Source organism: Carettochelys insculpta, chromosome 10, assembly GCF_033958435.1.
Source record: "Carettochelys insculpta isolate YL-2023 chromosome 10, ASM3395843v1, whole genome shotgun sequence".
In the NCBI taxonomy this organism is placed as follows: Eukaryota; Metazoa; Chordata; order Testudines; family Carettochelyidae; genus Carettochelys; species Carettochelys insculpta.
In genome coordinates this window covers 48,140,214-48,161,253 of record NC_134146.1, presented here as the reverse complement: position 1 = coordinate 48,161,253, position 21,040 = coordinate 48,140,214, and the positions used below count along the sequence as shown (strand labels likewise).

Here is a 21,040-nt window from a genome sequence, read left to right as displayed (position 1 = left end):
TGTGTGAAATGTACAAAGTCGCTCTGGAAAGCTCCTTGAGTAAAAGTATGCGTGTGCACACACACGGATTGTATTCAGGTATCCAGAAGTGAAAATAGCAGCTTTGTGGGTACTTTTTCCACCTCTGCTGTTAATAACATAGTAATGTCTTACAGTCACATAAATTACAAGATTACAGAGGGAGATGTATAAGTTTGAGTTCATTTGCAAATCTGACACTTTTAACCTCGGCCTGAACAGAGATCTTAACTATCTTATGCATTACAAGGGCAATTTCCACACATTTGATATTTGCAGGAATGGGACATACTTTACTGATTTTTCTACTCCATTCATCCGAAGAAGTGGGTCTTATCCACAAAAGCTCGTGAACTAATACATTTGTTTGGCCTTCAAGGTGCTACAGGATGGCTTGTTACTTGTGAAGCTACAGACTAACACGGTTACCCCTCTGAGAGTATTATCTAAAGTGCAAGCAGAGGTGACAGAAAACATTTGAGAGTGAAGGGCACAAGACTGCCTCTGTGTGCAGGAACCTTCTTCCATCCTTGCTTTCCTAGGCCAGGGCATCTAATTGCACTGATTCTTTGGGGGGCGTGAGGGGGGCACTGGGGCTGCAAGAGTTGGGAGCACATGTTGATGAGCCAGTCCAGGCTCTGGGCAGGGAATTCACAGCAACAAAGATTCTTCCAATAGCTCCCACACCCCCATGAGCACTTCAGCAGAGGGGAGAGCGTGGAAAATGTAGCTAACTGGAGCTACGCGCAGGAGACCTGCTCCAGATGTTTTCCCCAGCAAACCCCTCACACCTGGCTCAGGGCTGCCATCTTCTCCATGCCCCACCAGGTTGACCTGTGTGGGGACCCCTGCCACTGCCTCCCCAGGCAGGCTCCCACATGCTGCACAGAGGCAGCAACCTGGAGCGGCCACCCTCACCTCGCAGAAGTAGTAGTTCTGTTCTGCCTCCTGGTTGGAAACATGCCAGAGGGGTGGGGAGCATAGCATGAGAAAGACTGGGCCCTCCGTCCCCAAGCAGGCTGAGCAGACCAAGCCTAGGAGAGACCCACTGGGCTATGATCAAGGGCCAGGAGCTGGAGGGGCTGCATAAGACCTCTGCAGCATTTCACACAGCATCCAGCCATGGACTCCTCGTGAGGCTGTAGGGTCAGTTCACTCTGAGCTTGGTGCTCTCAGAAATCTGGGGGCAGGTGAGACCCAGCCTGCACTCCGCATGTGCAGCCTCTGGTGTGAGATATATTGAAAATGTGATTGTCAGAAAGGCAGGTCTGCACATACACGTTGGCGATACTGTACATTAGTCAAAGGTGCATCGTTGTCTGGAGTTCAGACTGGCATATCTGCAAATGTAAGTCCCGTAACCTTTCCTATCTGGGTAAACACTAGAAAACGCGAGCTGTAAGAGCAGCTCAGAGCACAGAGAACAATAGCAAATCTCAGGAGGTTATTACTGCTGCTTGTTGAAAAGTATCAACCGTTCACCTGTTAGGTACCTTTTCAGCAAGCAGAAACCAGACTGGAGGGAGGGTGATGACTGAGGAAATGGGTAGTTGGGTATGAAATTTTTAAAAGACAAAGGCTCTTTTTACCTGATGGACTGTTTTCAGGTGCTTGCTGGAAGATGTATCTGTCAGATAGGTAGAAGGAAAACTGCATTCCAAACAATGGATGATTCATGGATTAATCTGTTGTTCTTACAGGTTTTTGGAATCCAATCTCTTACAGAAATGTATTCTGATTCACAGATGTAATGTCATGATCCTTGACTGATTGTCTCAAATTTAAGTCTATCAGCTATGAAAAATAAATACAGGTTCTGTAGCTTTGTTCATTAAAACTAAAAAATTAGCAAGGGTTCATTATTATTTTCCCTTACAAATAAATTAACTTATTCATCTTTAATTTGTTTTGCTTGATTAGTTTGCATTTGTGCAACTTAACACCTCATGGTCCTTGCACATTCGTTATTCTTTCCTCGAAGTAACAATTTTAATATTGAAATAAAATATTGCATAATTTATTCAGGTTTTAAAAATCTGCATGTGAAATGTTCAGGATTATCGTTGGGTTGACTTGTCCTTTTCCTGCATGCGTATAAACCGCTCATCAAACAAACCAGCTTTCAGAACATCAGAGGCACAGCTTTTCCCTGCTGTGTTGGCTATGTTGCTTGCTTCTGGAAGTTGCTATGACTCCAACTTTAATTTTTTTTTTTTCCCTTTTCAAGGATAATTGGACACCGGAGTTAAAAACCAGACTGGAAAAGTTCCTGTCTCTCACTCTCAAAGTCAGACATGCCCCAAGACTTCTCACTTTATATGTATCCTTTTGAAAAATGTTCTAAAGACCATTACACTTAACTGCCCTTTTTATAGTAATTTTATTGAAGCATCATGTTGCTTGTTTGCCATGTAATTACCGTAACGCTGCTAAGTTGTATTACTTACCGTAGGAAATGTTGACATACCAAAGAAAGTTACACCAAATGTTAAGACAGCAGTGTAAATATTTGGTACCTTCTGACCGGCTCGTTTACCAAATCGCCATTTTTCGTGTAATGGGGTTAGTACATCATTGGCTGAGGCACAATCCTGCCGTGACCCTTCTCCGGTGCCAATAAATCCTGAGTCATTCTGAAAAGGCCCCTGCAGAGGAATTTTTTTAGAGCTTTCAGGAGTCCCAGAGGTAATCATTTTACTAAACAAATTAAGCTGTGTGCTTTATTTTATTTGAAAAAAACATCTTTTCTCTAACAATGTTTGAACAGCAGTGGGAGGCTTATCATGCGTAGTAATGAGGTACCACAAGACTACTGGTCCTATTTTTGCTCATTACAGTTCACTTAGGGTTAGACTGGTACCTTGCAGTTTTCTGTAAGGGCAGCAACTAGTTGCAGAGCCCCAGGAACAAAACGTGGACCGAATTGTGACTCTACAAGCCCTAATTCCACAGCAGGCATGAGCTGTACCATAATGCAGCTTCCTTTCCCCTAATGCACCAACTTGGCTCCACCGACTCCTGTAGCGGGCAAATGGAGCTAAACCCTCTTCACTTTCTACCTACTTGACTAGATAGGAAGGTGTGATCTGTGGTGATTTCTCTCCTTCCTTTATTTTGACTCTTCATGTGGTAAGACAATTCAGAAGAGTAAGTGCCCATCTCATGTTTCTTTGTTCCCCTGCGTGAGTACATAGGCTGGATCATGACTGAACCCAAAGTTTCTTAGTTAGGAGACATTTCTTTCTATAAATCAGTAGCACAAGCATCATCAGTTAATATCTGGTACATTTTTTGTTTCAAATCAAGGGTTTTGAACCTTTTCTTGGGGTCTGCACACTGTGATGGGGGCTATCAAAACTCAGGAGGAATAAGAAAGGTTTGCATGTAGAACCTTCTGCAGGCACAAAATTGGTATCTGCACTCGCATCTGAAAAAATGATCTGCGGATATACATATCGGTGGATGCGTAGACCCAGGGATATAAAGCGTATATCTGCAAATTTGCCAAGTTCAAGATACAAAATTTGTATCTTCTAAATGAGTCATGGATATCTGCATCCATGTCCAGGTATGCATATACCTGTGGATATAAAGTGGATAGCCATGGATTTGCAGGGCTCTGCTCACATGTTTCTTTGCAACATTGCATATTGGGTAAGAGGCTTGAGAGTTTTTTTCCTCTCAAGAGTCAGACAATGTGGTGCCAGAAGCTGTGTAGATACTGAACTTGACGGGTTTTACCCTGGTGATATAGTCCATTCATTTGTGTCCCTATCCTCAGCACCCAGTTAATGGAGAGATGTTTTCCTGAACTGCTCTCCCTCACCTACAACAGAAGGAGAATGGACAGTGCAGCAAAGGTAAATGACTAGATTTGCTATGGAAGTTTTAGGCTGCCAGCAGCTGCATGATGGATGGGAGGCCTACTGCCCTTTTCTAGACATCCCAGTTAACAAAAATGCCTGTAAAGGGTTTCAGAAAAAGCGGGTCCCTGAAAATCTCCGGGAAGTGTTTGCAAGGAGCCAGATGAACCAATGGGAAGAGAGAGTGGGGTTTTTTGAATTGAAGTAATTGCTTGCTGCAGATCTGCTGCGTGAGCAAAGGAGAGCTGGGAGAGGTGGATAAAGCCAAGAACCATGTATACAATTTTTCAATAATATCCATACCTAAAGAGGGATCTTGGAACAAGAGGTGTAGAATTTAGAAAGGGGATGTTTAGTGAGACATGAGTAGGTTATTTTTTAAATTTTGGGTTTGGTTTGTGGGGCTTCTCAGGCTGATGTATGTAAACCAGGAGATGTGGTCTGCACGCTGCCTCTATCTCCAGCACGATCCTTACACCTCCCATGAGCTGCAAACAAGCCAATAGGAGCTGCTTGGGTTGTATTTGCTGATGCGTGCAGCATGCAGAGATTTCCCCTCCTCTCTCCCCTGGCTGTGATGCGCAGAGACACAGACGATGGCCCCATCAGCCAGCTGCTTTGAGCAGTGGGTGGGGATGCAGCAGGCCAGGAGCCTGTGCAAGGGTCTGGCTGATCTGCTGGCCAGGATCCATCTATGGTAAGTACCTACTGGCCAGAGCCTAAACCTGACACCTCTTCCTGCCCCATACTCTCTGCTGCTGGTCATCATACAAACCCTTTGCATCTCTGCCTAGGTCACAACTCTCTCCCAGACCTTGCACTCCCTCCTACTTCCCTCCACCAGGTCAGAATCCTCTCCTGCACCTATACTCTTTCCCACACTGTGCACCCTCTCTTGCACCCCAGCCTCCTGCTTCAGGTCATAATCCCCTCCTTCACTCAAACTCCCTCCCAGACTCACACCTCCTCCTGTACCCCAGCCACCTACTCTGAGCTCCCTCTTGTACCTAACTTCACTCCCAGACCCTTTACCTCTTCCATTAATATCCTAAGAACGTATGGCCCTTGACCACTTACAAAATACTTGGAATGCCCCCTTCTATCAAAAATGATTGTCCCAGCTAGTCTGGGGGTGTTTCCCAGATGTGCAACATATTCGAGTAAAGTAGCAAAATCACATAATGATACATACATTTTGATGCAACTATGCTGCTCAACAGATTATAACTTTCTAAATGATACCTCATAAGGCATACTCTGTACAAAACATACCAGCAGTGAATAAGGAAGTATAAGGGTGCTGTTTTGAGGTCCAGTGTGTCCCAAAAGCAGCCTGTACACAGCTGTTTTTAGCGCACTCATGTTAGCTCTGCTAGCCCATCTGTGGACCTGGGTTGGGAGGGTCACTACCAGGTTCAATGCACCTTAAATGAGCAGAACCTACATTTCCCTGAACGTCAATGGGACTTAGGGACCTGAGTGCTTAACTCACTTCCAAAAAATAAAAATTTGGCTCCTCAGTCACTTTGGTGCTTATGTTGTGTTTTTTTTAACTTTGAAGACTTATTTGTTGTACTCTAATTTGGTTTATTAGAGAAATTGCTCCTTTCTGAAATATTAATTTGTTTTCCTGACTTTGACCATGAATCTGCATGGGTCTGCCTGTGTAGCTCTGATGGCAGTTCCAGGCCTTAGTATGTAGCTTTGTTTTATTCCTTAGAATTTAGGTTAGTGAAGATTTTAAAAAGATTGTTTGCAGCCTGTCTCGTTTGAAGGGGATCAGGTCTGAGGTGTGAACTTTGTGACTTGGTTCCAAGATTTCCTGCGCAAGACTCTCAGCAAGATCCATCTTACAGGGTCAGACTGAAATGAATGTTTGCTTTATCAGTGAAGTAGAAATGCAAACAAAATTAATACCAAACATGTGAATGAAATGTAGCACAGCAAAGAGTTCTGAACACAGCCTTTTTGTAAATAGTTGCCAGTCATTTCTCTCAGATGTGCTGAAGCACTTGCGGTTAGACACGATGGTGCAAATGGCGTAGAGGATATACTCAAGAGTATTTAGAGCATGTTTTCCTTTTCTGATTAACCTGATAGATGCTCTGGCTCCTCACCCGTCAGACACAAGATGCTGTATTTTTTTAAAGCCTGTATGATTTTTAAAAGTTGTCTGGGTGGCAGTTGTGCTTACCTTGCAACTTCCCCTGTAGGTTTTTAATTGTTTAGATGGATCAAAAGAGTTTCAAATGGTGATGCGGTACAATCAAAGCCCCAGGCAGAGATGCTGCTTCCGTTGGTGCTCCAGGAAAAAAAAACAAACGAAAAACAGTGGGTGCTCAGCACCCATCAGCCACAGCTGATATGACAGCTGTTTATTGACTCCTCCAGACAGCTGATTGGTGGCTCAGGGAGAGATGTGGCAGAGGGAAAGCCGTGCTAGTCTATATACTATCAAAACAAAAAAACAGTAAAGTAGCACTTTAAAGACTAAGAAAATAATTTATTAGGTGAGCTTTCATGGGACAGACCCACTTCTTCAGACCATAGCCAGACCAGAACAGACTCAATATTTAAGGCATAGACAACCAAAAATAGTAATCAAGGTTGACAAATCAGAAAAAAAATTATCAAGGTGAGCAAATCAGAGAGTAGAGGGCAGGGGTGCGGGGGACAGTCAAGAATTAGATTAAGCCAAGTATGCAAAAGAGCCCCTATAATGACCCAGAAAATTTGCATCCTGGTTCAAACCACATGTTAATGTATCGAATTTGAATATAAAAGAGAGTTCAGAAGCCTCTCTTTCCAAAGTAGTGTGAAAATTCTTCTTCAGTAAGACTCAAACTCTTAAGTCATTAACAGAATAGCCAACTCCATTAAAATATCGGCTGACTGGTTTGTGGACCAGGAGTGCTTTTATGTCTGTTTTGTGCCCATTAACTTTTTGTCTAGGAGAATTTGAAGTCTGTCCAATATACAAAGCATCTGGGCATTGTTGGCACATGATGGCATATATGATGTTAGTTGAGGAACATGAGAATGCGCCTGTGAGTCTGTGACTAACCTGGTTAGGTCAGGTGATGGTATCCCCAGAATAGATATGTGGACAAAGCTGGCAGCGGGCTTTGTTGCAAGGAAAAGGAACTGGTGTTCCTGCGTTATAGACTGTGGCTGTTGGTGAGAATCCTCATAAGGTTGGGAGGTTGTCTGTAGGAGAGAACAGGCCTGTCACTGAGGGCCTTCTGGAGTGTGGTATCCTGATTAAGGATAGGTTGTAGATCTTTAATAATGCGTTGCAGTGGTTCGAGTTGGGGGCTGTCGGTAATGACCAGTGGTGTTCTGTTTTTAAAGATAGTTTTTGAGTAAAGACCATTGATAGTAGGTGAAGAACTATAGACTTGACAGTTGAGGGATAGCAGTGGTCCTTATTTGTGGTCTCCATGCATGGAAAGAGTTCTTAAATGCTTGAGATGCTTAAATACGCTCTGTGGGGTGTATTGGCGTCTGGATGTGTAGTTCCTCCTGCCAACCATAGTTGAAAGAGTTTTCTAATTGCGGCAAATGTTCTCCATCAAACTTCTGAAAAGCAAATGAATAATGAGTGGATATGTGTTTCATGACTAAAGTATTGCAAAGTTTCCTCTGCGTGAAAATCCCTCCTTGGATTCGTCTAATGGATATGGTCTTAAATAGACATATTGTACCATAATTGCGTAAACATGTGTTCCTATTCAGCTGGTCATGGCGAAAGGAAATAATTACTGTTGAGAAGCTTGTTTTGTGCACTGTGTGCTCTATGGATCTCTGTCAGTTTGGAAGTGTATTGACATGCAGGTATGTTTTGTAGAAACCATGACGGATGTTTTGTGGCTATGGTTATAGGACTCAGAACAAAATAAATGCTTTTTGCCAGGGAAAAAATTGAGTTGCTTTTGGACACCATCTGAATTTTACTGGACGCTAATTTTGAAGTCGATGGCAGTTTTAAGTGGAGGCAAGGTTTCCAAGGGAGATTGTGGCATCTCCATCTGTGGAGGTTAACAGGGTAGACAAACACACCTGTCATGGATGGTCTGGTTTTGTTTGGGCCTACGTCAACGCCTGGGGCTGGACTTGATGGCTTCTCAAGGGCTCTTCACATCTACATTTTTGTGATTCTATGAATGTTCTATAGTTTGGGGAATTGTTTAATTAGATTCCCTCAGTAAGCATCTTCATTGTGTTGTCAGGAGCTGTCATTTTGTTTGTTTCAGCGTTCTTTATTTTGCTAGATATGGATTTGCCTGAAGAGTGACTGTTACTGGTTTCCACTCAGTTTTTGGGTATCCACTGTGGAAAAGAAATCTCCCAAATGGCTTGACTTCTAGTTGGATATAAAGTTACAGTCATGAATTGCAGTATTCTGCATCTGCTGGATCTGTTGTAAGTGATTCTCATCAAGAGACAATTCTTTGGGTAGTGGGGGCAGGAAAGCCGTGACCAGGCTTTAATTATTTTTTGTTCACAAACAGAAACATGTAAAAAAACCCACATCTTAGAAGTAAGAAAATAGGGCTTCTGTGTATGCTCCACTTCATTTTCATCATTATCTGGCTCAGCATTCACTGGTCTCTTGGCATCTCAGGTGTCCATGCCTGGTCATAGCACCAAATGCCCCCACTCTTAGACTGTCACGGAGCTGTTGGATCTGATTGGTGTGTGAGGGAGGCAAGTCTGTTCAATTCCAGCTGAGAATGACCTGTAGGAACTGGGACATGCATGGGCACATTTCTCAATCCTTGTGTGAAAAGGGGTATGAGTGGGACACACTGGAGTGCACAGCGGAGATTAAAGAACTCAGAGAAGCCTGTAATAAGGTCCATGAAGTGAGCTTATGCTCTGTTGCTTCACCAAATACATGATGTTTCTGTGAGGCAGTGGACACTATTCTTGGTAGTCACCCCAGCTCCACCATCAATAGCCCGATGGGTACTTTGGAGAGCACAGAAGCAGTACACGGAGGAAATAACCTGCAGGATGAAATTGTAGATGAAGAGGTTGAGAGAGAAGAAGACCGGGGGGCTCCTCCTGTGGTCACTGAGCGTGTCTAAGAGCCAGGAACTGTTCTCCACTGCTGGCGAAGATAGCAGTCTGAGCAACCGCTCTCTGAGGACCAGGAAGCTGGGGATGAGATGCAGGGTTAAGTGACTGTGGCTTGCAGAGTGTGGGGCTGAAGACATAGAGAAGTTGGAGTCTGGCTTTGTTTCTGAGAGCTGCACGTCTTCCTGTGTAGCTAATTGTTACGGCCAAGCAGCATGTTGATGCTTTATGATCTCAGTGGGACCCTGAAGAGAACAGCTATTGAAACTTTTGCAGAGGTGTTTGCTACAGAGTCCATGGCAGTGCTGCTTTGTACCCTCCCTCCGTTATCGGACACTAGCCCGTAGCATTCATCAATCACTTGTGCAGGAATCAAAGCAGACTATAATGGGCTGCATAGAGAGTAGGGCGAAAGCCACAAGTTGGCGAAGTTGTGCCCTGGTTTCTTTGCATACTTTGAGCAAGCAGATGCCTACCAGGATGATATCTACCTGTGGAGAGATGTGGCGTAATTAGAATTGCGCTCCTGCAAACAGAATTTTCTAGGCCTGGCTGGAATATCTTTTGTCTGTATATATAGCTGCAACCACCGATCTCCTCCTCATCATGATTAAAGTGCTTGCCAAGATATGTTCCTTGCAAGGTTCAGGCAAGCAGGAAAGTGAGCAGAAGTGTTGGGAAAGGGTTTGTAAGTGAAATGTTACAATGTTGGAGTCAATGTTAAGATTCCCTTTTTGTGCATTGTGCTGAATTTCAGAGACCTTGGTAACCCTGGTGTGCGATGTCTTGGAGAGGTTGCAGTAGATAAGGAAGTGCCCTTGGGAAAAATAGGGAGGATTTGGTTCACAAAGTGCTAAATCAATCATTGAGTGCGTGCAGACATCAGGAACAATGCTCGGAAAAGGAGGCAAGGAGCCACCGGGATGACCAGGCCTTAGCCAGGCAGGTCACAGAAGGCATGAACAGGGTCCTGGTGGAACAAACTGAGACCCTGAAGTGCTCGGTTAAGCAGCAGAGTGAACCAACGCAGGTTGCTCACCCAGCAGTTAGGGAATCTCACGTCCGCAAAGCCAGCCTTGGTATTGTGCACATTTCCCAGAGTCATGGTCTTCAATAGCAGAAAGCGATTTATTGCCCTGCACGCTCACTGCAGGGCAGTACCAGTGTTAGACTTCCCCATTCCAAGCTGATTTGCAACTGACTGGTAGCAATTGGGAGTCCCCATACCAATTGTCACATGGTAGTTGCCATATGCTTCTCAACTGCGAGGATAGCTCTCACTCTGGCATCCTTGTGCTGCTGGGCAGGGGCCAGATTAGCACACAGCTCCACGCAGATTGCTTTGTGCATCCTAATGTTCTGTAGCCATTGCTCTTCAGTCCACAACTGTGTGAAAATGCGATCCCACCAGAGGCAACTGGTAAGGGGGACTCCGGGTGTGTGCATGGGCACACCGGCCAAGTGCCACCCTCCAGCCTGGGGAAGTGCCGGGACTACCCACCTCTATCCTGACCCCCTTCTGCCCAAGTCCCGTCTTCCCCCAACCAAGACAGCCAGGGAAACTAACGAGGCCAGAGGGCCAGTGCTGGCAGCAGGGTGCTGCTCCCTGCTCCAACTCACCTTGCTGCACTGCTCCCTTCCAGGAAGTGCTGGGGCGATTCTGCCCTCTCTGCCGGAGCAACACAGCTGGAGAGCAGTGGGAAGTGGGGCTGCCTTGCTATGCTTTCCCCACTGCAGCCAGTGAGTACAGGGCTGCGGGGCACACGCAGCAGCACAGACTCCTGGCGTTCTGGCGTTGCTAGTCCCACCGCTGCTGCTGGCTGACCTCTCTCACCTTGGAAGGTGCATGAGATGGTTGGTGCACCCCTCCCCCACACGCATCCACCCTGGATTCCGTAAGCCAGAGTTGCTTTTCCTTGTCCAGGAGCGATTAATCTACCCTGTACAGCAGTTCTATGAGTGCCTATGACATGTTGCTTCTGTCCATTTCACGCACACTGGCAAGATCCTTGGAGTCATCTTCCTGTAGCAGTAACTTCAAGATGCTCTCCACTGCCATGCACGAGGTCCTAACAACAGGTAACAGAGCATGCAAGAGAAGCATGGGATCCATTCTCTCTCCGTGCAGGTGCCAGAGACCACAGCAGAGAATGGCAGTTGGAAAAAGGGCATGAAAGAACCCCAGAAGCCCCGGAAGAGAGTAGTGCCTGATGGGATGTTTTGCACAGTCCCAAGATGTCCTGCGCTCTGTTCTCTGGTCCCACAGCATCCGGCGACAGATTATGTCACCGGGCAACATGGGAGGCGTATCCACAGTGCTTTGCTCCTGCTGTCAGTGGGGAAGCTAAAGACATGGACATGTTGATAGAGGGAACAAGTGTAAACATGCTTTGGTAGCTTTATTTTTGGCAACTTCTGCATGTCAAGATTAGTTTTCTCGACAAAACTCGGTAGTGTAGACATACCCTTCCTCAGCTTCTCTTTATAGCTTTTCTGTTTGTACCACGTGTCCATCTTTTGTTAGTATGTTTACGCTGTAATTGGTAGTCAATAACATGATCCAGATTGCTGCTGTTCTTGATAGCAGAGATATAGGGATTAGGTTTGAACATGGAAATTTAAAGCAGCGGTGGTGTTTAGTTTGCATTGGTGTTCTGCTTACCCCAGAAGCAACTGGAAGTGAAAGAACAAAATGTAACAGAAATGTAACCTGCTAAGGTGCCTTATTGTCTCTTTTGATGTAGCAAATACAGTACCTTACTGCCTTAAATGTAAACTACTAAAAAGGGAAAGGTTTTTTTGTTTGTGTGTTTGTTTTAATAAATTGACAATGTAAGGAAGCTCTGTGCTTGTCTCATTTAAATGAAGATGGTTGAAAGCAGCATTTTTCTTCTGTGCAAAACAGCTTTGAAACTTTACTAAGTCAGTTTTTAGTTGCAAACTTTTGAAGAGTGTTTTTGTTCAGAGTTACAAAGATTCCAGAGTTATAAACAACCTCCTGCCCCTTTCTGGAGGCTTCTAAGGCAGAAGATGTCTGGAATTCTTGGGGAATTCGTGAAATTCCATGAATGTTGTAATGTAGAAGGGTGGCTAAGTATCTTGAGAGGGCTTTTAAAAAGATAGTATTTATTATTAATTTTAAGTCTAAAGTGGACCATGTTTTAAAACAGAAAAAAAGCATTGCACGTTTTCATTTACAAAAATAATCACCACAAATTTTACTACAGGAAGTTCTTAGTTTAATAATACTGCTGAAGCACCCAAATGGCTGTCTGTGAGCTAGTGTTTAAGGGTCCTCCTTTACTACTTGCTGGTTTGTGTTTGACATAACAGTTTCAACTTGAAAATAACCCTTCTGTTTGAACATGTTTTATCTCTTTTCTCAAGTAACTTGAGTTGAACTACAACTTGTAGTTTGAACTCGAGGTAACAGAGTCGCATCCTGAGGGATTAAAATGCACTTTCTCTTTGCTCTGAGTTCTTGAACCCTGATGCTTGGACCAGATGCTGGCTGGATGCAATTGGGCTATGGCAGCTGAGGCCAACTGGAAGCCTCTTTACTGTACAATGGATACAAATTATAAAACAATCCAAGGAGACATTAGCAGAGTTCAGTGAATCTTGATTGTACTGCACTTTGTCACACAGTTTCTTCAGAATTTCCTTTTCTCTCTGATTATTTGGAGGTTTTATATATAAACAGATTTCCCCTCTCTTCACCTCTATTTTAAGCAACATCTTATCTGCTGTTTCCAAGGGGTTACTGTGCCAGGTTTCTGATGACACAGCTTGTAGCTGTAGAAGTAATTGTGATTGTGGCTCCATTGAATGGATAAGAGAATAGGGAATTGCGCACAGCTAACAAGTGAATTTGTTCCATCTCCATTTTGGGACTAAAATAAATTCTATGGCAGCAGGCAATGTTGTTGTCTTGCAGAGCAATAAAACTTCCTGATTTTTTTTTTTTTTTTTAAATTTTATCCAGAAGAATAAATTGTTTTCTTTTTTCAACCTTTTTACAGAAATGGTACAGCAGCTTCATCAGCAGCTAGTGGAGGCTGAACGCAGGAGCATGACCTATCTTAAACGGTTTAATAAAATCCAGGTAGACTATCACAATCTCATTGGGGTCACTGCTGAGCTGGTGGATTCTCTCGAGGCCACGGTCAATGGCAGGATGGTAAGAGAAACCCCCTTTGTGCACTTGCTTGAAATGGAAGTAGAATTCCCCTTAAATGCAAGTTTAAGTTTATAGTAGCTGAGGGTGTCCATAAGTACAGCATGTATATAATAGACAGAAGGCTTGGGGAGAGGTTCTCCATTGGCCCCTTCATTCTGCTGAGGATGGGTAGATGTGTCACAAATGCTTGGAAGTGAATTACCCTAGCTCAAAAATGGTATTGGGCCAGCTTAATTGTTTCTCTGCGGCTCTCCTCATAGGTTCTGGTGTAGGAGTAGGAAGGGGGCACCTCTAGAGCGTCCGGGGCACTAGTACATAGCCCCCTTTGGGAAGCTACTTAAAATTAGAGACTTCTCCAGGGGGCTTCTTTCAGTTTGTACAAGTCTCCCAGCTCACCCAAGAGTTGGGTGGTGCAACAGTGACTTAAAGACACCTTTTGCCCTCTGCCCCCAGGTTCAATTTTGTGTCATGTTAATTGAGTTAATAAAGAAAAGTTAAGTCTGTGCAAAGAAGGCTCAGATCCCTGTCTGTGACTTAGGAATGCACAGCCCAACTCTGAGTGAAGGCATTGCAGAGATGTCTTTGAAAGTCCTTTTCTGTCCCCTGAACATAGTCTGAGGTCTGTGTGCAGTACAGAGTTAGGTACCTGTAAGGCAGCTTACATCAACCCTACTCTTAAGGTTCTGCACTACAATGTAGCTCCCACTGCTGTAAATTGTATACTACAGGGGCCTAATAGCACCACCTCTATGAGAGCGTAGCACTTAGGGTGAGTCAGTATCTGTTTAGATACTGTGTCACGTGCATCATCTGTTGGATGTCAGCCCAGTGGGGAGTTAACGTCTGTCAGTGTCCCACAATACCCCATGCAGTTAAAGTCAGTAGACATGCTCCTGGTGAGGGTGCACATCACCAGGAGAGCGCATAATGTGGACATGAACCACTGCACTTATTACTGAGGTCGACATACAGCCACCAAACTTCATTTGATTTAATTTTGTAGCATAGACAAAGTCTGACTCTGTGTTGGTGTAGTCTTCCAGTGGAACCTGGAAGAGCTTGAAGAAAGCTCTTCTTAATTATGCTGGCTTCCGGTGGCTTTCTGGGGCAATTAGGACAACCATGGATTGATGGCAGCAGGGAAAGCAGGGGTTGGAGCTTCTACACTGGTTCTGTGCCACTGAAAGGTCCCTCTGCGCCAGAGTGAACCTCTTGTGGCTGGTGACTGAGGTTAGGGTTGCTTTCTTGCGCTGAAGCATTGTTAAAGTGGCACAATCTGTCAGTATGTGGATTTTGCTTTAGAACAGGATGGGGAAGGAGCTTTGCTCAAACTAGCTTTGAAAAGAGTTAGGAATAAGCATCCAGCTACTCACTGCTCCCACGCCATACCTTGGTGCTGTCTAAAAGGATATTCCTTGTGTTCTTATCTGGAGCTGTGTCAAGAGCACCAGACTAAGGAGCTGTTATTTTGATTTTGTTTTCTTTTGCACTCAAAGCCAAGTACAGCACCTCATTTGATCCTTCCCAGATATGTCCACGTGATGGTGCTCTTGAGTTGTGGATCAATACATTTACCCTGGCTCTGATTTCAAGGTGGTTTTTCAATATTGAATAGAATCATGTCGGAAGTATATTAGTTCTGACTGAAGGTATTGGTGTATCCCTGCCCATCAATTTGTAAAAGAAAAGTGAGGGTGAGGGACAGTTATAAATAGCCATACTGGGCTATTTAAAATCATGTTGTTTTACACTTTGAGGGCCTCAGGGGTCTGCTACTGCTGCTGTTAGGGGGATCCAAGAGATATCACAAGTGGGGATTTCCTGGAGAGAAAAGAGCTACTCAGCTTCTGAACAGCTTTCAAATGCTTTGAGGCAGATAGCCCCCATTCAGGAACCTCTCAGGGAGCGTAAGGTGTGAACATCCCACCTCTCAAATCGCTGAAATCCAGGAAGCTGCTGTGATTTTTATTTTCCCTCCAAAGCCTAAAGCCCACCAAAAACAACATTTCAGTTGCGTGGAATGGAGCACAAAAGGTAAACGTGTGATCTGTGCTTACCCTTTCTCCTGGATAGCTGCCTGTGTATGCTTTGAGTTCTGCTACTTATTCGGGCAGGGTTGTGTCAAGATGTTGCCTATAACTACTCTCCGCAGTATCGCCACCTGGTATTTACTCTTGGTGTAACTTCCCTTTTAACAAAGATGAACTTGTACGCACATTTTAATGTGATGAATTCTGTTTTCCTTATGGATTGTTTGAGGAGGGTGGTGTACTGAAGTGTTGTAATCAGGCTCATACTGTGACTGTACCAGAACTAAGTATTCCTAGCCCTTTTTTGGCCATTTCTAGAGGCAGATTGCTGGTTGCAGTGCAGAACTTACAGCCTTGTCAATCAATTGTGAAGGGTTATAATTTCTGGCATTCCGTGTAAAATTACTTACTGTAGTGATCCCCCAAAACACTTTGCTAAGGTGACCCATCAACTGCGTTTTGTCTTTTGTCATGTTTTTTGGTGACCACCCAGGATCCAAATTAGGAGGTCCCAAATCATTGACTAGCATCCTTTGCCACCTTCTGCTCCTTAGTGCCACCCAGCAGCACTTCCACCTTGTATTGCAGCCCTAATCCCAGCCTAGTGCAGAGGGGAAGCCCCAGGCTAGGGGTTAGAGAGCAACCTACTTTGTGCACGTCCTGCAGCGACAACTCCTGTCCCATGTAGCTAGGCCTAGCACCCTGCTCCAGGCATTGTAACCTGGTGCACAGAGCCACAGTGCCACTCAGGTTTGCCATCATGACGGAAGGGCAAAGAGTCCACGTTCGAATGAGTAGTTCTGCAACCTGATGCAAAGGGCTGCAGCACCCCTTAAATGTGTCCTGTCTGCCCCTTTTTTGATGGGTGAGCAGCTGGGCCAAACCTGAATGGGCTGCAACCCTCTGTGCCAAGTTGCAAAACCCAGAGTGGGGTCCTGCTCCCCCTAGTTGATTGTCGGGTGGGCTTGCTTCCCCTTTCTTCCTACTTCTCTCCCCGCAGGTTGTCACCTGCATAGATCCAAGACTCATCTAGAGCTTTCCTGTGACCCCTAATGGGTTGGGATCCACCGCCTGGGAAACACTGACCTACTGTATAAGTATCTGTCTGAAGTCAAATGGAAATGTTATATAATTCCATGTGCTTGTTTTGTTTCCCTATTTTAGATCACACCAGAATATCTTCAAAGTGTCTGTGTTCGTTTGTTTAGCAATCAGATGAGACAAAGTATAGCACACAGTATTGACTTCACAAGGCCTGGAACTGTAAGTATAATCAATACTAATATTTGCTTCTCTCACTGTAACCATGCTAAAATGCAATCACTAAGGTGTATATTTAGACTTGGAAACACGGAATTTTTATTGGTAAACATATATTTTAGTGTACACACACACACAAATGAAAAGAATATTTCTATCGATGATGATGGACGTATACAGCTAGACAAAATGAGAAAAATACTGCTTGACAACTTAGTTTGATTTAAGGATATTTACTTTATATATTTTGATGTGCGCTGTTGGCAATTTGTGCTCTACTATATAAAGCTTTAACTTTTGAATCTCAGTGTCTTATTAAATTTATGAGGTGGGTAAGACAATTTAATTAAAATGGTAAAAATGTTTTACAATACTTAGAAATATCAATATTAGTCATTTAATTATTTTAAAAATCAGATACTGCCAAGCCTATGACTGCATCTTGGGCTTCTGATGTCTTTGTAAATTGTAAAATGGCCTGGTTGTATTGCTCGTTCCATGAGATGCAATTTTAATCTCATACATAGGCTTCTGAGGCATCTTTTTGTTACGTTACATGATGAACCATGTTGCTGTTAAGAATCTACAGACGTACTTCATGAATCAGCTAGTTCTGTTGTAGGCCTGAACCCAGGTCCTGTGTGTAAACAGCTTTGCTCCTCTTGAGTGACTCCCTGTAGCCGTGTCTACACGTGCACGCTACTTCGAAGTAGCGGCACTAACTTCGAAATAGCGCCCGTCACGGCTACACGCGCCGGGCGCTATTTCGAAGTTAACTTCGACATTAGGCGGCGAGATGTCGAAGTCGCTAACCCCATGAGGGGATAGGAATAGCGCCCTACTTCGACGTTCAACGTCAAAGTAGGGACCGTGTAGTCATTGAGCGTCCCGCAACTTCGAAATAGCGGGGTCCGCCATGGCGGCCATCAGCTGAGGGGTTGAGAGATGCTCTCTCTCCAGCCCCTGCGGGGCTCTGTGGTCACCGTGGGCAGCAGCCCTTAGCCCAGGGCTTCTGGCTGCTGCTGCGGCAGCTGGGGATCCATGCTGCAGGCACAGGGTCTGCAACCAGTTGTAGGCTCTGTGTATCTTGTGTTGTTTAGTGCAACTGTGTCTGGAAGGGGCCCTTTAAGGGAGCGGCTTGCTGTTGAGTCCACCCTGTGACCCTGTGTGCAGCTGTGCCTGGCACCCTTATTTCGATGTGTGCTACTTTGGCGTGTAGACGTTCCCTCGCAGCGCCTATTTCGATGTGGTGCCGCGCAACGTCGAAGTTGAACATCGACGTTGCCAGCCCTGGAGGACGTGTAGACGTTACTCATCGAAATAGCCTATTTCGATGTTGGCTTCACGTGTAGACGTAGCCTGTAAGGCCAGGTGGTTCTTTCCCAGCTTGTTCTCTGTCATACCTTACCAGAAATGGCACTGGTTCTAAAGTGATTTTTCACCATTGTGTCCCTCTCTATGCTGAGTCAGAGCTAGAGTTGCAAAGGTATTTAGGCACCTAAAAATTCAGACAGGAACCTAATGGAGTTTATACAAGTGTTGAAATGGTTTAAGTGTATAACTGCCATTGAAATGTTGACTTTCTAAACATCTAGTACACTAAAGTGTGCAGTATTTAATTATAGTGTAAATATTATTGAATGGCTTTAAACTTTTTTACCGACCATTTTTTAATGTAGTGGAATTTTGCCATTTCTTATGACAAACAACTTTAATATTAAAGTGTTGTGTCCCATTACTTTGTCTTTTGTAAACTAAAATGATGACATTTCCCATTTTTGGCCATGATTGCACTAAGCCTTCCTTATTGTGTAGCGATAGTTTTGTGATGTGTAAAAGGAGCAACATATAGATGCAAGAATTTTTGCTGATCTGTTTCATTTGCCATTCTAGCTCATCTTTATAGTGACAATATATAGATTAATTGATTGTAGGAAGAGGAGATGATTGTGTAAATATTCTGTATCCTTTTTTATATTTTTGTTCAGGATAATGGACTACAACTCACAGACCTCCATATTCAATTAGATGTCCTTTGCTTCAGAGTACAGTAGTGCTCAGGGCTGCTTTTTTGACTTGCAGTATAAAACTTTGTGCCTCTGCTACCCTTTTTCAAAAACATTTCACCATTATAGTTTCACTGGTGCAGCTTGTATAGTGGTAGCAGTGGTGGGCATGCTATTGTTTACACGCAAATATTTATTACTGTGTAGTCACTCCAGACTTAATTCTGAGCTGAGAGATGACAAGGTGATAAAATGCAGGTATTTTGACTACATTTGTGCTCCCCTGTTACCATTGTGGATTGATTTAAATCATCAAGAAAAAATTAGGGATTTATATCAAGTTTCCCATAGAGTCTTCTTCACATATTTCTTAAACAATGGTGCAAAACTGATCACTAAAACGTGTCAAGTTACAGCTTAGTGTAGCATTTTACACCTTCTAACAGGACATACTTTGTGTAATTTTTTTAGATAACTTGACTTTTATTAGTTATTACCAGTGTCAAGTTGTGGATGCAACAGCAGTACATTAGGAATGATAAACAGTAAATCACACACAGTAGCACATATATTTTATTAAACTAAATCTTAAATGTTAAATAAATGTTTCACATTAGCAATTGCAGCAGTCTCCTGACTGGGTGGTGGGTATCCTACAAATTTAAAACTGGGTGATGGGTATTCTACAACTTTTTTAAAAAATCACATTATGAACTCTAAAAGATGAGTCTTCAGAACACTACATGTATGGCATCCTTAAAATTTCTACAAGTAGCTCTCATCTTCCTCCCTACCATTGTCATTTTGATTCATAGACTGAAATAGCAATACAAGTTTTCCTGCTTTTTCAACTCCCAGGTATTTTCTTAAATTAGTGACTAACACCGAACAATTGAAATACTCTGTGTCTATACTACAAAAATAACTTTGCAAGTTGCTTACTTTGAAGTACAACTTTGAAGTAAGCAACTTCAAAGTTGAATGTCTACACACACCCTACTTCAAAGTTTAACTTCCCAGGAATGGAGTAAGGACTTCGAAGTTAGGCCTCCTACCTTGAAGTTAACTTCAAAGTAGGGAGCCTAACTTCAAAGTCCTTACTTCATTAAGTTAATTTCAAAGTAGGGAAAATATGTGTAGCCTCTCTGCTATTTACTTCGCAGTGGTGCCTAACTTCGAAGTTAACTGTGAAGTTAGTTCCTAGTGTAGACGCTCCCTCTCTCTACCTGCAGAGGAACTATTGTTGTGACAAGTTGGTTTAACAACTGAAGGAACTCTGTTTCAAGGAATCTAGCTAATGATTCCCTCCAATCCACGGGGGTGGCTTTGGTCAAAACATCATCAGTAAACATGTACTGATTCTATGGTTTCATTCCAGCCCTGTAATTTATTATGACTGACATCACTGAAGAATGATTTTGAGATGTTCGTGCCAGGACAGCAGCAGCATTTCAGAAGTTAGGCAACAACCTTCACATCTGGGGTTAAGAATGTTCCAAAGAAAATGAGGTGGAGCTAGTGTTTGATCCATTTGCTTCTTTATTTCCCATAGTTCAACTTTCTGGTGAGGTATTTCTTTTCTCTTGTGAAGTGCCTTCCAAATTTACAGCATCAGCAATACAGCATCAATTTCTCCGAAGTTTAAGATTATGGTTATACTGAACATATTCCCCACATTCCTCTTTCATCCAGTGTTAGATATTGTAGGTATTTCCCATCTATTTAATACTGACTTTCCGTACAGTGTTTTTTGAGAATAGCACAGTTCTTAATAAATTGTAGGACCATACAACACTAGAAATGGAAGGGACCTTGAGAGGTCATTGAGTCCACTCCCCTGCCCTCACGGCAGGACCCAGCAATCAACCACAGCAAAACAATCAACCACAGAATTCCATCAAACATTTTGGCTGTGTCTACGCTACAGAGATCTTTTGAAAGAAGCTAGTGTAGATGCAGCTAGTGAGGGAGAATTAATTTGCATGCTACTCTGTTCAGTGAAACTGAAGCAAAATGATTGTTACGGAAGTATTTTGTAATTTCAACATTTTCTTTTATTCCTGGAGAAGATGCACTTAAATTTTTGGCTAAATAAGGCATTAAATGGGCATGTGTTAGCACGGAGCATGCTTCGTTTCTTCTTCTAAGTATCTTCTCCTCTTTATCATGTTTGCAGCATTGTGTGTAACAGAACTGTTGAATGTTTATTCCGTTTATTACAGCTTTTCTGCCACTTTTTCAATACTCTGTGTGGGTATTTCCCTGTTAATCTGTTATTTGTTTCTGAAAGTTATGCAATCCTATCTTCTTTCATCACACAGGTACATATTACTGGATCATTGTGTACATTGCTCCACGCATCAAGGCTTACACTGGCAAATTTCCTCTCAGTATTTCTTGCACAATGTTCAAGTTTCTGCTCATATGCTGTCTAGCAACCTTCTACCCATGTCTTCTTTACAAGGTTGAGTGTCACCTGGTCATAAGAACTCAGATATGTCAATGAAGGTATTTATTGTTCACACTATAGCATAAATGAACTGAGAAGTCTTTCCATCTGCAGTGTCTTGTTGGTATAGGATGAGGTTACCCAAGGAAAGCTGA

General features: G+C 43.4%; 1 protein-coding gene across 3 annotated transcripts in view; it reads left to right on the top strand.

The window, feature by feature from the left end:
• ARMC9 (armadillo repeat containing 9) overlaps nt 1–21,040 on the top strand; it is a 116,067-nt gene that overhangs the window by 8,846 nt on the left and 86,181 nt on the right. For all 3 annotated transcript variants that reach the window (XM_075003816.1, XM_075003814.1, XM_075003813.1), the window contains exons 6-9: nt 2,246–2,338; nt 3,854–3,878; nt 12,983–13,140; nt 16,335–16,433. In XM_075003816.1, coding sequence (XP_074859917.1) covers nt 2,246–2,338; nt 3,854–3,878; nt 12,983–13,140; nt 16,335–16,433 — 375 coding nt within the window. The remainder of the gene's footprint in view (nt 1–2,245; nt 2,339–3,853; nt 3,879–12,982; nt 13,141–16,334; nt 16,434–21,040) is intronic.